This window comes from Hemicordylus capensis, chromosome 5 (genome assembly GCF_027244095.1).
Source record: "Hemicordylus capensis ecotype Gifberg chromosome 5, rHemCap1.1.pri, whole genome shotgun sequence".
NCBI lineage: Eukaryota > Metazoa > Chordata > Lepidosauria > Squamata > Cordylidae > Hemicordylus > Hemicordylus capensis.
The window spans coordinates 103,942,680-103,957,600 of record NC_069661.1 but is presented as its reverse complement, the minus strand read 5'-3'; the positions used below and the strand labels follow the sequence as shown (position 1 = coordinate 103,957,600).

General features: G+C 48.4%; 1 protein-coding gene across 4 annotated transcripts in view; it reads left to right on the top strand.

The window, feature by feature from the left end:
* Nucleotides 1-14,921, top strand: part of WDR19 (WD repeat domain 19) — a 105,823-nt gene that overhangs the window by 14,395 nt on the left and 76,507 nt on the right. For 3 of the 4 annotated variants that reach the window (XM_053254052.1, XM_053254053.1, XM_053254051.1), the window contains exons 10-14: nucleotides 6,947-7,017; nucleotides 8,691-8,863; nucleotides 8,958-9,072; nucleotides 9,398-9,504; nucleotides 9,915-10,037. In XM_053254052.1, the coding sequence (XP_053110027.1) occupies nucleotides 6,947-7,017; nucleotides 8,691-8,863; nucleotides 8,958-9,072; nucleotides 9,398-9,504; nucleotides 9,915-10,037 (589 nt within the window). The remainder of the gene's footprint in view (nucleotides 1-6,946; nucleotides 7,018-8,690; nucleotides 8,864-8,957; nucleotides 9,073-9,397; nucleotides 9,505-9,914; nucleotides 10,038-14,921) is intronic. The other variant, XM_053254054.1, reaches the window with a different exon arrangement.

Sequence of the window (14,921 nt, the reverse complement as noted above, 5' to 3'; positions counted from 1 at the left end):
GAGTTATGTTGTTTTCATACAAAGCCACTAAAATATCAGATATCTTGAAGCAAGGGATGGGTACTAGTGTGAATCACTGAAAATGCAACCATAGGATATTTTGAACCTACAAGTATACTCCTAAGGAGTTATATCCATGTACAAAACATATATCTACACACGCTTGAAATTCCACCATTGAAATGAATGAGAGGGAGAGGTTCAATTCGTGCACTAGAACTCCCAGGCCCAGAACAGCTGCTGGACTGGGTCATCTGTCTATGATTCCAAACTCTATGAAGCTCTGAAACGCACACACACATTTCTGCGCAAGTAGGTTCTCGGTTGAACTGTTTCCAGGGACACCTCTGGGTTATCCTTTCCCACTAGCTCCAAGGCAGGACAGATTCGATTGGTTGTAGAAGTTTCAGCCACGCCTCCTTGGTGCTAGGAGGATAACCCCTCCCAGTTCTTTCTGTCCTCGCTCAGCTCCAGGCAGACGTGTTTTTTCTCCTCCAGCTTTTTTCTCTCCTCCAGTGTTGGTCTTCCTCGTGAGTTATTACCCCCGTGTGTTGTTCCTCCCTGCCATATTTTCCCCTCGTGTCCACCTTTAAAAAAAAAAAAAAAAAAGGAATAGGAATCCGTTGGTTTGTCTCTCCCCCCCTTCCTCCCCCGCCCTTCCTTGCATGGAGTCTGAGCGTAGGGGAAGGATAGTTTTAGTCCCACGGGGGTCTCGCCAGCGGCCTTTTGGACCTGGGTTTTCAAAGCCTCTCGGACTTCCTCTCTCTGTGGCCGCCTTATCGCCCGCCCAGGAGTCTGACGACCCACCAACGCCCCAATCCTTCGGTGACCCGCCGGTAGCTCCGGAGCCAGCGTTTTTCTCTCCTGACCGCTCAGCTCCACAGCCAAATAGCGCAGCGGCTGCTCCTTCCGCCCCGACAACGGCTACGCTACCAGCGACGGCCGCCTCAGAGCCGCCCGCGCCGATCGCATCTCGCCCTCCCGCTGATCTCCCGCCCCAGGGCCGCGAGACACGCGCTGCAGCGGCTAGGCGGGCTACCCAGGCACAAGCGGACGCATTACTCCTCCGCGGTCGTAGCGTCCCCCACTCCAAACCGCCCCCCGCCTCCTTGGAGCATCGGGAGTCCGGATTGCAACTGGAGCGGGGAAGGGCCTTAGAAAAGGCGGGAATGGCGCGAAGGGACGGAGCGGCGGCCATCTTGGATGCCCCTGGCCAGCCTCCTTCAGAGGTACTGTGTTTGGAGCCCTCTGTTGGCGCTACTGTGGGAGAGCTCTCTGACTCTGCTCCAGTATATGTGGGCCCCACTACTTCTTCAGCTGCCCCTGTTACTGCAGCCCCTATAATCCAGATGGCTATTCCCCAATCTGTTCCACCGGAATGGCAAGCCTGGTTTCAAAATGCCATCATAAATACTGTCTCCCAATTGAAACCCGCAAAAAAGGGAAAGAAAAAATCGAGAAAGCGGAAGAGAGCCTCCTCTTCCTCGGAGAGCTCTGCATCCTCCTCTGAACATAGCCCACCACCTAAAAAGGCTAGGGAAAAGAAAAAGCACCTAAGACCTAAGAAGGCTCCGAGGCCAGAGAAGCGTGCCCCTCCTCCTTCCCATCACTCTTCGGAGCTTTCAGGGCACGAGTCGGGGGATCCCACTCCGAGCAACCCAAGGCCAGTTAACCTTTCACGGCCAGCGGTCTCGGATTCTGAGGTGGAGATTGACCCCTCTAATCCAGGGGGCCCTCCACAAGATACCGAACCCATAGACAGGGAGGAAGGGGAATGGTCTGGTGGGGAGGATAATGAGGCAATCTCTGTTTCTCAGAGGCTGTTTGTGGCGGAGGATTTTAACCCATTAATGACACGTATTCTGAAAACCATTGGTCTTCATCATAGTACCCCTGCTGATGCCTCCGCTCCTGATAAAGGAGAGGTGGTCTTTCCCAGGGCTAAACCTAAGGACATCCTCCTGCCCCTTCCGGATTTATTTGCGGAGGTGATCCAGCAGGAGTGGCTTCTCCCCGCAGCCAACAGGAAACCCATGTCTATAACTAACCGGTTTTATTCTTACCAGCAGGCTCCATCTGACCTCCTTAAGATGCCTTGCGCAGATGCTCCCATCGCCCAACTGGTCTCCAATTCATTGGTGCCCCGGGACGGTGAGGTGACCCTAAAAGATCCAGCCGATAAAAAGGCGGAGATTGCTTTTAAGAGGACACACGACAACTCCTCCCTCTCTACCAGAGCAGCCACCGCAGCTTCTATGGCTGCTAGGGCCTCTCTTTTATGGATAGATGATCTCCTTAACGATACCCCATCTGACCCAGTCAAGCTTAGGCAACAGTTAGTGAAGGTCCAGAAGGCTCAGGCTTTCATAGCTGATGCCACCCTGGACTCTGTTAGATTCTCCTCTAGAGTTGCCGCTGCTGCAGTGCTAGGGCGCCGTCACCTGTGGCTAAAGAATTGGCAGGTTGACAACACATCAAAGAGCAACCTAACTGCGGTTCCATACGACGCAACCAAGCTCTTTGGGGAGGCCGCCCTTAAGGACGTCCTAGTTGAATCCCATGACAAACGCAAAACCATGCCTTCATCGGCACGCAAACCAGACCGCACGTTCAAAAGACCTTTTTCCCAGTGGCAGCCCTTTCGGGGCTACCGCCCCTTCAGGGGCAGAGATAGAGATTTCAAACAACAGCGCGGCTCCTGGGGTCGCCAACGCACCCCCTACCGGGGTAGGCAATCCTATAAACCACAACCATCTACATCCAAACAAAAGCCAGCCCAATGACATGCCCCAGGGCTCCCTGGGGGGCCGCCTCGGCCGTTTCCTCCCCGCCTGGGAGTCCTCCGTGGGAGACAACTGGGTTCTCCAGGTCATCCGAGTGGGCTACAAGATAGAAATGGTCGCCCCCCCCCCCCCCCCGTTTCCTCCCAACACCTCGGTCCCAGTCAGCTACCAAGCACTCCGAGATGGCTCAGGCAATATCTCATCTCCTCAACATCGGAGCCATAGAACCAGTCCCAACCCCTCAGGAGGGGAGAGGCGTCTATTCTATCTTGTTCACCGTCCCCAAAAGGGACGGCTCCCGACGCGCAGTTTTGGACCTAAAATATGTCAACCAGTGGTTCTGGCGAGAATGCTTCCGCATGGACACTCTACGTTCCATCTCGGAGGCCCTACATCACCAATATCTTCTCGCCTCTGTGGACCTCAAAGAGGCATACCTGCACATCCCTATCCACCAGGAGAGCAGGAGATTTCTGCGATTCAAATATGCAGGCCTACATTACCAATACACGGCTCTTCCCTTTGGCCTCTCATCGGCGCCCCGAGTCTTCACCAAGGTCCTGGCACCGCTGGTGGCCCTGCTGAGGCTTCGAGGAGTGCGGCTCATGGCTTACCTCGACGACTTGTTCCTTCACTCCCGATCACATCTAGAGGCACAACAACACATCTTGTTGACCCTCACAGAGTTAGAACGGCACGGCTTCATCATCAACCGCGAAAAAAGCCAGCTATCTCCATCCCACCGACTCCTCCACCTGGGGGTACTCATCGACACAGGACAAGATCGTCTCTTTCTCCCACAAGAGCGATTTGTAACCCTGACTACAGAGGTGCAAAAAGCCTTACAGTCTCCATCCCCTTGGCTGCTCTCTCTGGCGAGGCTCCTGGGCCTGATGGTCGCCACCATAGAGGTAGTCCCATGGGCCAGACTCCACTTCCGCCCACTCCAGTGGTTCCTCATTCCCCACCAACAGGCCATTGCTCGGAGGCGCAAAGTGAAGGTGGGGTTGACGCCATCGGTCCGAACAGCCCTCCATTGGTGGCTCTCGCCGGAGCACCTCCTCCTGGGGAAAGGATTCCTGGACCCTCCAAGAATCGTCGTCACCACGGACTCCAGCGACAGGGGTTGGGGTGCTCATTGTCTCGGCCTGACGGCTCAAGGCGTTTGGTCGGCCACAGAAAAACACCACAGCATCAACTGGAGGGAGCTTCGTGCCATCAGGCTGGCGCTACTTTCCTTTCACCCCACGATTCTGAAGCGCCACGTGCTGGTGAAGACCGACAACACCTCGGCGAAGGCGCATGTAAACCGACAAGGGGGCACCCGATCCCACTCCCTCCACCAAGAAGCGATCCTACTCCTCTCCTGGGCAGAGAAGGAGCTAGAGTCCATCACAGCTCACCACGTGCGGGGAGACCTGAACGTGTTGGCGGATTGGCTGAGCAGGGAGGATGTACAACCAGGAGAATGGTCTCTCCATCCGGCCGTTTTCCAGCAGGTAGTAGACAGATTGGGATCCCCGACAGTCGACCTGTTTGCCTCCCCACTGAATGCTCAACTGCCTCTCTTCATGACCAGGTTCCCCTACCGGGGAGCAATGGCAACGGACGCTCTGTCAGCGGTCTGGCCCCCGGGCCTTCTATACGCCTTCCCTCCGACCCCTCTCATCTCCAGGGTTCTGAGGAGAATTCGCCTCCTGCGGGCCCAAGTCATTCTAATTGCCCCCTTCTGGCCTCGCCGTCCCTGGTTCGCAGAGCTGCTTCACCTATCCACTCAACCTCCCTGGGAACTCCCGGTCCGCCCCGACCTCCTATCGCAGGGACCAGTTCCTCATCAGGATCCCGGATGGTTAAGGCTTGCCGCATGGAGACTGAGCGGCGAACCTTAAGGCAATTCGGTTACTCTACAAAGGTCATCTCTACCATGCTGGCATCCCGCAGGCCCTCCACTAACCGCATCTATCAGTGCACCTGGAGGGCCTTCCTGAGGTGGGCGTCTCGCCACTCCATTCCCAGGGGCAGTGCTACTCTCCGCCACATCCTCCTTTTCCTTCAGGAAGGGTTAGACAAAGGCCTCCGCCCCAACACCTTAAAAAGACAGGCTGCTTCACTGGTCGGACTGCTTTCGGGCCACCGCCCTAGTTCCTGGCAAACTTACCCACACCTGAGGCGTTTCCTTAGGGGGGCAACCCTACTATCCCCCCCGACGGTGCACTGTTTCCCGTCGTGGGATCTGCATGTCGTTCTCAAAGCCCTTCAGAAGCCTCCGTTTGAACCTCTTACAAACGTCCCCCTGCGACTGCTATCTTTTAAGCTCGCCTTCTTGGTGGCTATAACGTCAGCACGGCGGATTTCTGAACTAAGAGCCTTGTCTGTTCATCGTTCGTTCTGTATCTTCTCAAAAGATGCAGTAAGGTTAATCCCAGACCCCCTTTTTAGACCTAAAGTGGCCTCGATTTTCCATCAGTCTCAAGATGTTTTCCTCCCTTCTTTTTGCCCGCGCCCGGTCCACGAGAGGGAGAAACTCTGGCATAACCTGGATGTCCGGCGCTGCCTCAAAAAATATATCGCCCGCACCGCCTCATTCAGAAATACGGACCAAATGTTCGTCTCCTTCCACCCGAGATCAATGGGCTCGCCCGTATCAGCACCTACTATCGCACGATGGATAAGGGCGTGTATCTCGCTGGCGTATGAGACACTTCGCTTACCCCAGCCTTCAGGCATCTCGGCGCACTCCACCAGGGCGGCCGCCACCTCAGCTGCCTTTTCAACTAATGCCCCAATCCAGGACATTTGCAGAGCCGCCACTTGGGCCAATCCCTCTACGTTTACTAAGCACTACAAGATCGAATCCTACGCCGATATTCAGGCGTCCTTTGGAAGAAGGGTGCTTCAGCGGGTCCTCCCTCGGGAGTAGGCCGGAGCGCACCCGCCCTCTGCGTTGGACAAGCTGTGGTATGTCCCAGAGGTGTCCCTGGCAACAGTTCAACCGAGAACGGAGCATTGGTGTTCACTTACCGTGAAGGCTCCTTCTGGTTGATGTTGCCAGCGACACCTCGACCCACCCAGTTTGGCGCTCCTGGCCTCCTCCCGTGGAGAGTCCCTTCTCAGGCCTCCCTCCGGGGTTCGCAGGGTATACCGATCAGTTCTTTGCCTCCAGCCCAAGAACCCTGTGTGCGGCTCCAGTCTGGTTGTTTTCACATGTTTATTGATTGTCCAGTCCGTCTTTGGTGTGTACCAGTATTTCTCTCGGACAGCAAGAACTGGGAGGGGTTATCCTCCTAGCACCAAGGAGGCGTGGCTGAAACTTCTACAACCAATCGAATCTGTCCTGCCTTGGAGCTAGTGGGAAAGGATAACCCAGAGGTGTCCCTGGCAACATCAACCAGAAGGAGCCTTCACGGTAAGTGAACACCAATGCTCCGGTCTCACTCTATGGCAGGGCTGTATTACTTGGCCCTCCAGCTGTTCTTGGACTACAACTCCCATCATTGCAAGCCACAATGGCTAGTGGTAAGGGTTGATGGGAGTTGTAAGAGGGTGGAGGAGGATGGGAGTTATAGGAGGCTGGAGGAGGGCCAAAGTTGTGCAGCCCTGTTCAAGGGTCCACTGTTCTCTCTAAGATGTGCGTACTTGTGCATGCTCACAAGTTTTTGGGTGTCCAATCAGTTCAGTTTAGATCCCGCTCAGGTTAAATCAGGAAGGAATTAGAGGGACCACTGCTAGGGTCCTCAGAGAATTTGAGAGAGAGTTGTGCTGTGTTTTCACAATTGGGTTGTATGAAACACAGTTTCACAGGATTTCTGCCTCAAGGACTATATGGGCACATATTTGATTGACTAGGAAGCGTGCAATTGTCTTTGCAAATTTCTCTTAACAATCATAGCTGAAGTTTAATATTTCAGATGGAACATGTATTTGTTTTATATTGTACATACAGTATAAACAGAGTTAATATAGCAATAATATCCAAGGTACATATAGTATTATGATTGTATACATTTTTTGCAAAACTAAATGATAGGATATGAATAATTCATATACTCTTTAATAAATTTTATTTCTAGAATACATTTCTCAACAGTTACATGTTTTCTTTGGTCATATAATTAAATTATAAAATATAAATATTGAAGAAAGTGATTTTCTGTTTCTTTTAGCATTAAGATACATGACCTGTCAGATCTGACTGAAATATATGCGATAATAAACTTGGAGGATGAAAATAAAGGTGTGGTAACTTTCAGATCTATGAGACAGCTTGTCAAATCATGTGAGAGATTTTTATTTAGACTAGTCTCTCTATTTATGTGAAGCAATGTGGTGTAGTGGTGAGACTTTTCAACTAAAACTGGCAGGGTCCAAGCTAAAACTCAACACTCAGCTGTGAACACCACTCTAAGTGGCTTCAGGCAATCACTGAAGCTATTCACATGTGGGTGCAAAACGGGGCAAAGGAAGTCCAGCCCGGTTTTGCGTGTGTGTGTGTGTCCTGCCAGGATTGGGCTCGATCCCGGTAGTGATGTGCATGGAACCGCGGAGGTGAGGTTCAACGCTGGGGGAGGTGACTCTTTAAGGGTGGGAGAGGGTGCACTTACCCCTCCCGCCGCTTTCCCCCCACCGGCGCTCCATTTTTGGCAAAATCCATGGGGCGGCAGTGTACCTCCCTGCCACCCCTTCCCCCGTTCTTTGCCGGAAGTATTGCCTGAGTGTGCACCCGTTGCACGCAACATGCACACATGCAGCCAATACTTTTGGCCACTTCCGGCAAAGAATGGGGGAAGGGGTGGCAGGGAGGGGCGCTGCCGCCCCATGGATTTTGCAAAACACAGAGCACCGGCAGGTGGGGTAAGTGCACCCTCCCCTGCCCTTAAAGAGCCACCCTCCTCCAGCGTCGAACCTTCACGCTGGCACCGCTTTTGAACCGGTTCGGAGGCCTTTAGAATGGCCTCTGGACCAGTTTGTGCACATCCCCAATCCTGGCAACACCATGGCAGCAGACTCACCTACAGAGCCAACCTCCAAAACGAGGTTAGGAGAACAAGTGCTCTCCTAACCCCGTTTCTTTGATTATCTGCAGGGCTCCCGGTTGGCTTCGGGAAGCGGAGGGGTGATCCTCATAATGCCGACTGCAGGGCTCCCGGTTGGCTTCGGGAAGCGGAGGGGTGATCCTCATAATGCCGACTGCAGGGCTCCCGGTTGGCTTCGGGAAGCGGAGGGGTGATCCTCATAATGCCGACTGCAGGGCTCCCGGTTGGCTTCGGGAAGTGGAGGGGTGATCCTCATAATGCACCACACATTATGGGAGCACCAGGGAGGGGGGAGGCGGTGCAACTCAGGATGATGCATCCAGCACCCCTACCCTCAGAACTACCGGCAGCAGCCTGTAGTCATCTGGGCAGGCGATCGCCCCCCCAAAGGACAACACCGGATCGTCCTTGGGGAGGTAAGCTTTTGAAGGGTTCTTCCCCACTAGCCCTCTTGCCCTTTCTCACTGCTCGTGAGAACGGGCTCTCTAGCTTTCAGACTAAGCAACCTCACAGAGTTATTGTGTAAATAAAATGAGATAATGCCAAGTCAAGCTACATTGAGCTTCTTGGAGAACAGGAAGGATATAAGAGTGGCTTGGCGCTAACATGACACTTTTCTTTATGTATTTAAATATCTGTATGTCTTAGGGACAGAGTGGGATAATACTTTACATTTAAAAATTAAAAGTAAATATTGGTTTAATGTTTATGATATTATGCTTAATTGCTAGAGATATGTTACTCTGAGATTTAAGGATTTGCAAAAATGCTTCTCAATGATGAAGCCTTGAATTCATTACCTTATAAAATCTTCATTGCTTTGGGGGTTTTTGAGACAAAATTCCTCTTTTGAAAAACCTCATTGATATTTTAGGTCTAGATCAGCTGTCATGGACTGATGATGGACAATTGCTAGCAGTGTCTACAAAAAGAGGATGTGTCCACGTCTTCTTGACAAAACTTCCCATTCTTGGAGACTCATGCAGCACACGAATTGCATACCTCACATCACTTCTTGAAGTTACTGTAGCCAACCATATTGAAAGAGTATGGTACTTTATTGATTTTCAAGTTAGTTAGGTATAACATTTGTGTTTGTTATAAGCAGTCATCAGCAAAAGCAGTTTGATCTCTTTTGCAGGAGCTGCCAATTACAGTTTCTGTGGAAGTAGAACCTAGCTTTGTTGCTGTAGGTCATTATCATTTGGCTGTGGGCATGAATAATCGGGCATGGTTTTATGCCCTTGGAGAGAGCAGTAAGTATATCTCTAGTTCTCAAAGTGTAATATTAGTGTAATTGTTAAATATGTGGCCATTTTATAGATATAAGTGTATTGCTTCAAATTCATACCCTCCTGTGTTATCATCAGATTAATAATTCTCATAAGACGTTACAGTGCCCACAATATAGCAAGTAAGATGAAGCAGTTTTTCTTGGGATTGTGAGTTATCTTTGTGGCTCAGATAGCTGGAATCTTTACACTTAAGTCTGTTCCAGATGTTTGGTAGTACTATATATTGCGAAATATACATTAGAAACAATAACACATTCACAATACATTTGTGCTTAAAATTTTGCAGGTGTAAAAAAGCTTAAGGACATGGAATATCTGGGAACAGTAGTCAGTATGTGCCTTAATTCTGACTATGCTGCTGCACTTTTTGAGGGTAAAGTTCAGTTGCATATGGTAAGTATATCAAAAATTCTGCAATCTGAAAGAACTGAACTGGGCAAAAATTATAATTGCATACTGTATATTATAAGCTTAGTTTGGATCCAAAATAGAGTACACTGTCCAAAGTAATTTTGTAACATATGGGGGACAGGGAGAAGAGAATCTAAGTAAACCAGGTCTTTTAAGTTTGGTCTTGGAGAGGCAAGTTAAGTGCAAAAAAAAGTCTGGATCATTATACCATTAAGTCCTGAGATTCTAGGTTGACTGCTACTGGTTTATAACTAATTCAAATGAAAGGATGAAGTTGAGACGGATACAGTATGTGCAACGAATTTCCTTCATTTCAAATTATGAGCTGATAAAATCTTTCAGTTCTTACTGCCAGTTAGAAGCTTTTCATTGTATTGCATTATTTATTTCAGATAGAAAGTGAGGGCTTGGATACCCAGGAAGAACGGGAGACTAGACTCTTCCCAGACATGGACAATAAAAGTAGAATTTTGTGCCATGCTTTAACTGGTGATTTCCTCATCTATGGTACTGATGTAGGTATTTGACTATTCCAGATTCATCCTAGTAGTATAAAGTTTTAATTATTTAGAATATGTCATGTTTTATGGGCACTGGTTTTTAATCGGCTAGGTCCCACTCATAGCAACCTGATGATAATAATAAAACAAATGAGAACTACAAAGAATTGTGGGAGGAAGAAAATGGGGCAACAAAGAGAAGAAAAATCAATGCCCCACCTTCCATCCCTCCTGTCTCCAGTGCACACACACCAGTCTCCATTCAGTTCCTCCTTTTCCTCCAGCAGTCGTCATCTTCCATCTCTCCTTTCACGCAGCACCCTACAAATTCACCTTCTTTCTTCCCTTGTCGAATCCCCTTCCCAATCACCATCTCCTCTACTTTGGAATTGAACACTGGGAAAAAGGAAGTGGGCTGGTGGCTTCCACTGCATTTGCAGGAAACCCAGCAGCATCTTTGAACAGTGATCCACTTTCTCTCTCCTTTCTTTGAGAAGGGATCTTGATTGTGATCAGTTGGCATTCATAATAGTGGGTTTTGTGCCTGCGCAGGACCATCCAGGTAGAATTTGTTAGCTCCTCGTGGTGCTTAAAACCACCTCTTGCATATGCTACATGTTCATTACTTTTGGTGGTTCAGCATTATTTTCCCTCAGTTCCTTTCCGACTGCCGATGTGTTTGCACATTGGTAGTATAGCTCTTTGGATTGGTTCATTTCTGTTATTGAGAAAGAAATTTAATGATATATCATGCTACTGACTTTGAACTGTTTCTGATTACTCTTCTTAATGGATGTTGACTTTGTTTACTGTTGTTACTTCTGGCTTTGGACTCAGACTGCCTGACTACTCTTAAGGTTGTACTGTATAGTTATCATATTCACTTTTATTTGTTCCTCCCGTGTCTGCTCTGTTTGGGGGAAAACCATAACACCAGAGGCTGCAAGATTTGCTTATCCTTTTCATATCCCCCCCCACCCCGCCCCATGGGCTTTGCAACTGAGAGTTGTGTTGTATGAGAACCTTAAGACACAATCACTAGCAACACTGACATAGGTGTTGAAGTTGGTGTTGAAGTCAGCGTTAGGGGCTGCTACTCAGTCTAAGCCCTCGACATCTGCAACTCCTGGCACTAGCAGAGACCAAATTTTTAAGGTGTCTGTGCTGTTGTCGAAGGAAACCCCCTGACAGAAGTACAAGAAAAATCATCAGCAGATGAGGCGGAAGAGCCAGCCTAAAAATGTCAGGACACAGGTTCTATACTGACATCTACTATACATCTCTTATGACTGCTTGTACTTTGACATCAACAGTATCCCTTATGGGATTGCAATTGACATCTACAACTCTATCTCTTTCGACACTGAATACGGCATCGGACACCCTCTCAGCGCTGATGTCGATATCGACCACTATACCTCGAGATACATCTTCAACATTGATTGCTTGAACTTGAGAGGAATATTTGTCTCCTGCAAGAACACCTCAACAGTCGCCTTCAACCTGAGGGAGCAAACACCTCGACGTCCAAAACTTCTTTCAACACGGTCTTCGATAAGATCCTGACAATGGACAAATAGATACTGGCCTAGACCCCGAAGCAGCTCAAAGCCTTCTGAGGCTCCTAGACTCGAATGAAAGCTCTCCATCTGCCTCTACATTCAGAGGATATTTGAGTCATGGGCTAGATGAGGAACCAGTAATCGAGGAGATTTCAAGAACTCCAACTGTATCTCCACAACATTCCTTTCTGTCTGGTTCTGTCCACTTCTGCTTTTCACTCACTTATATGCTCAATCTGCACACAACCTTCCATGGGTGCAGTGTCAGCTAATGTTCAAAACATGTGGAGATCTCCAAGAGATTTTACAGTTATTCAGGGTCTACTTGCAGAAGGTGGATTGGGTGATGCTACATGATATTGTGGGGTGGAGTCCCCAGGACTGCCATATGATTACTATGAATTCAAACTATGGAAAACCCACCAGAGGGCATAGTTTTTTTGGTGCAGACTGCAATACAATGGAGGATCAGATCCCTATACCTGTGGCTCCACCTATGCAACCTAAACCAACTCACAACACAGCTGTGTGTACACAGACATCTGCATTGCCATCTGGGCCACTGCCTACATTTAAGCATGTACAGACTACTAATACTAAGACAACAGTGTTACCACCTTTGGCCACACAACCAGAAGTTGTGGTCTCTTTGGATGATGATTACAGTTCTGCTTCCTCTAGTAAGAGTGTAGCATATTACAGCCTTTGTATCAGAGCAAGCTCACGTGAGGGAAAGAAATGCTGAATCATCCCTGCTGAGCTGCCTGGCTAGGCTTCTCCTAAAACTATTCTGTATTATCGGTAGGTTTTAAATGCTGCTGCTGCCACCCCTTTTCTCTACAGAAACACTCTGGGCTTGGGGTAGGATAATCCCAGATAAAACTTTCTTAATTTGGCTCTTGTACAAGTACAAAAATCATCCACATGCAAGTTTACATGTAGTGAGAAAACTGATAGCTGTTGAACGTTTGAGGACGTGTTTGCACCAGAGAAATCTCCCTTTGCACACACACCCTTTCCTGAGTTAAAAAGCAACTTGGAGAGGCTTTTAAAAAGAAACAAACCAAAAAGCCAGTTTTATTCAATTACTACAAACTGCTTCTTTCTGAGGCTTTCTCAGATTTTAGACACAGTTAAGAATACTTAGTAGGATTACAAAAATAGGTTGTCTTCATGCATGCTTAAACGTTTACAGAGGCTTTTGCAATGCCCTAAGTGTATTGAGCGTAGGCTAATGTTTCTTATTTCAATTACATTGCAGGTAAACTATAATAGAACAGTATCCAGAATATGCAGAGCACACACACAAAAAGCAATAGGACATCCCTAATGCCCAGTCTGACTAAACAAACTTTTCCCTATGCTAAACTTCCCAAAGCCCTGGCTCCTTGCCTTGAACTCACCAAACTCCTTGAGAATTCAAGTTAGGGATGTGCACAGAACTGGTGGGGGGAGGTTCGAAGGCTGGGGACATACCTTTAAGAGTGGGGCATGTGCCCTTACCCCTCCTGTCTCCCCAGCCAGAACTCCATTTTAAAAGTGTCCATTGGGGCGGTAGCATACCTCCACGCCGCCCCAGTGTTGTCCTTGGCTGGAAGTACCCGGCACGCATGTGCACATCAGGCATGCGCACATGCCCAGCATACATGTGAGTGTGTGTGACATGTGCACCGGGTACTTCCAGCCAAGGAATACCCTAGGTCAGCGGGGAGGTGTGCTGCTACAGACACTTTTTACACTTTATGGGCACTTTTTAAATGGAGAGTTGGTGGGAACGTGGCAGGAGGAGTAAGGGCACCCTTCCCCACCCTTAAAGGTATGCCCCCTGCCGCCAAACCTCCGGTCGTTCGAACTGGTTTCATGCACATCCCTTAATCAAGCTTCCTGCCATCCTATCTTTCAAGCAGGACATGAAGGACAGAATAGAAAATTTGCCCTTTGATGGCAAAGGCTTGTTCTGCAATGACATGGATTCCACCATGGAAAAAATGAAACAAATTGTTCTAGTAAGAACTAATCAGCCTACTTTCCTTTCACTGCCTCTATATCTGCACTAAATTTGATGCAAATCAGGGTCCACAAGTTAGATCTCTTGTGCCTCAAATATTAATGTCTGTTATCTTGGAACGGGGTAGATGTCACCATTAAAAACCACTATTCAGGTGTCCCTGTGTGTCACTCACTACAACTGTTCCAAATTTGGTTCAAATTGGTTAGACAGTCCACAAGTTAGTGGACTTGTGCTTCAAAGGTTTATGCGTCTGCCATTTTGAATTGGGGTGTATGACATCGTCACAGTCTTCACCGTTGAGGTGTCCCTATATGTCCCTACAGATTGGATAACGATTCACAAGTTAGCTCACTTTTGCCTCAAATGTTTATGCTTCCACCATCTTGAATCAGGGCGGATGACATCATCACAAAACTACACCACTGAGGTATCCCTGTGTGTCACTCACTGCAGCTGTAACCAATTTGGTTCAAATGGGTTAGGCAGTCCACAAATTAGCCCGCTTGTGCTTCAGATGTTCATGTGACCGCCATTTTGAATCGGAATGGATGACATCATCACACATACCATGATATTGGAGCATCCCTATGTGTCGCTACAGCTGCAGCAAATTTGGTTCAAATTGGTTAAGCTGTTCACAAGTTAGCCCACTTGTGCCTCACAAGTTTATACGTCTGCTATCTTGAATCGGAGTGGATGACATCATCACAAACTATGCCATTGAGGTGTCCCTCTGTGTCACTCACTGCATCTGTACCCAATTTGGTTCAAATGGGTTAGCAGTCCACAACTTAGCCCACCTGCGCCTCAGATGTTCACACAGCTACCTTCTTGAATTTGAGTGGATGACATCATCACAAACTACGCTGTTGAGGTGTCCCTATGTGTCCCTACAACTGTACCTGATTTGGTTCATATTGGTACAGGCATTGCGAAGTTGGTGGTGGGGGACCACACACAGAGACGGAAACACGGACACACACACACACACAATGCAGATCACGTGTGATCTCATAAGCCTACTGGAAAGTAGGCTAAAAATCGAGATAAATGGCCAAAACATTTACTACAAGGTCAGCATCATACTCTCGTTCTCATTATTGCCCATATAATAAATGACAGAATATGTACTGTTTACAAGACAAAAAAGATTATAGAAATCTTACCAGCACTTCCAGAGGAAGCCCTACAATCAGAAATCCAAAAACATGCAGGTCCAATGAGCAAAACAAAACAACATCTTTGATGTCAGTCCGCCAACACTCTCCATCAGTGCAACTTTAACCAACCAGCTGCAAGATAATTCCATCAATGCCACCTCCAACA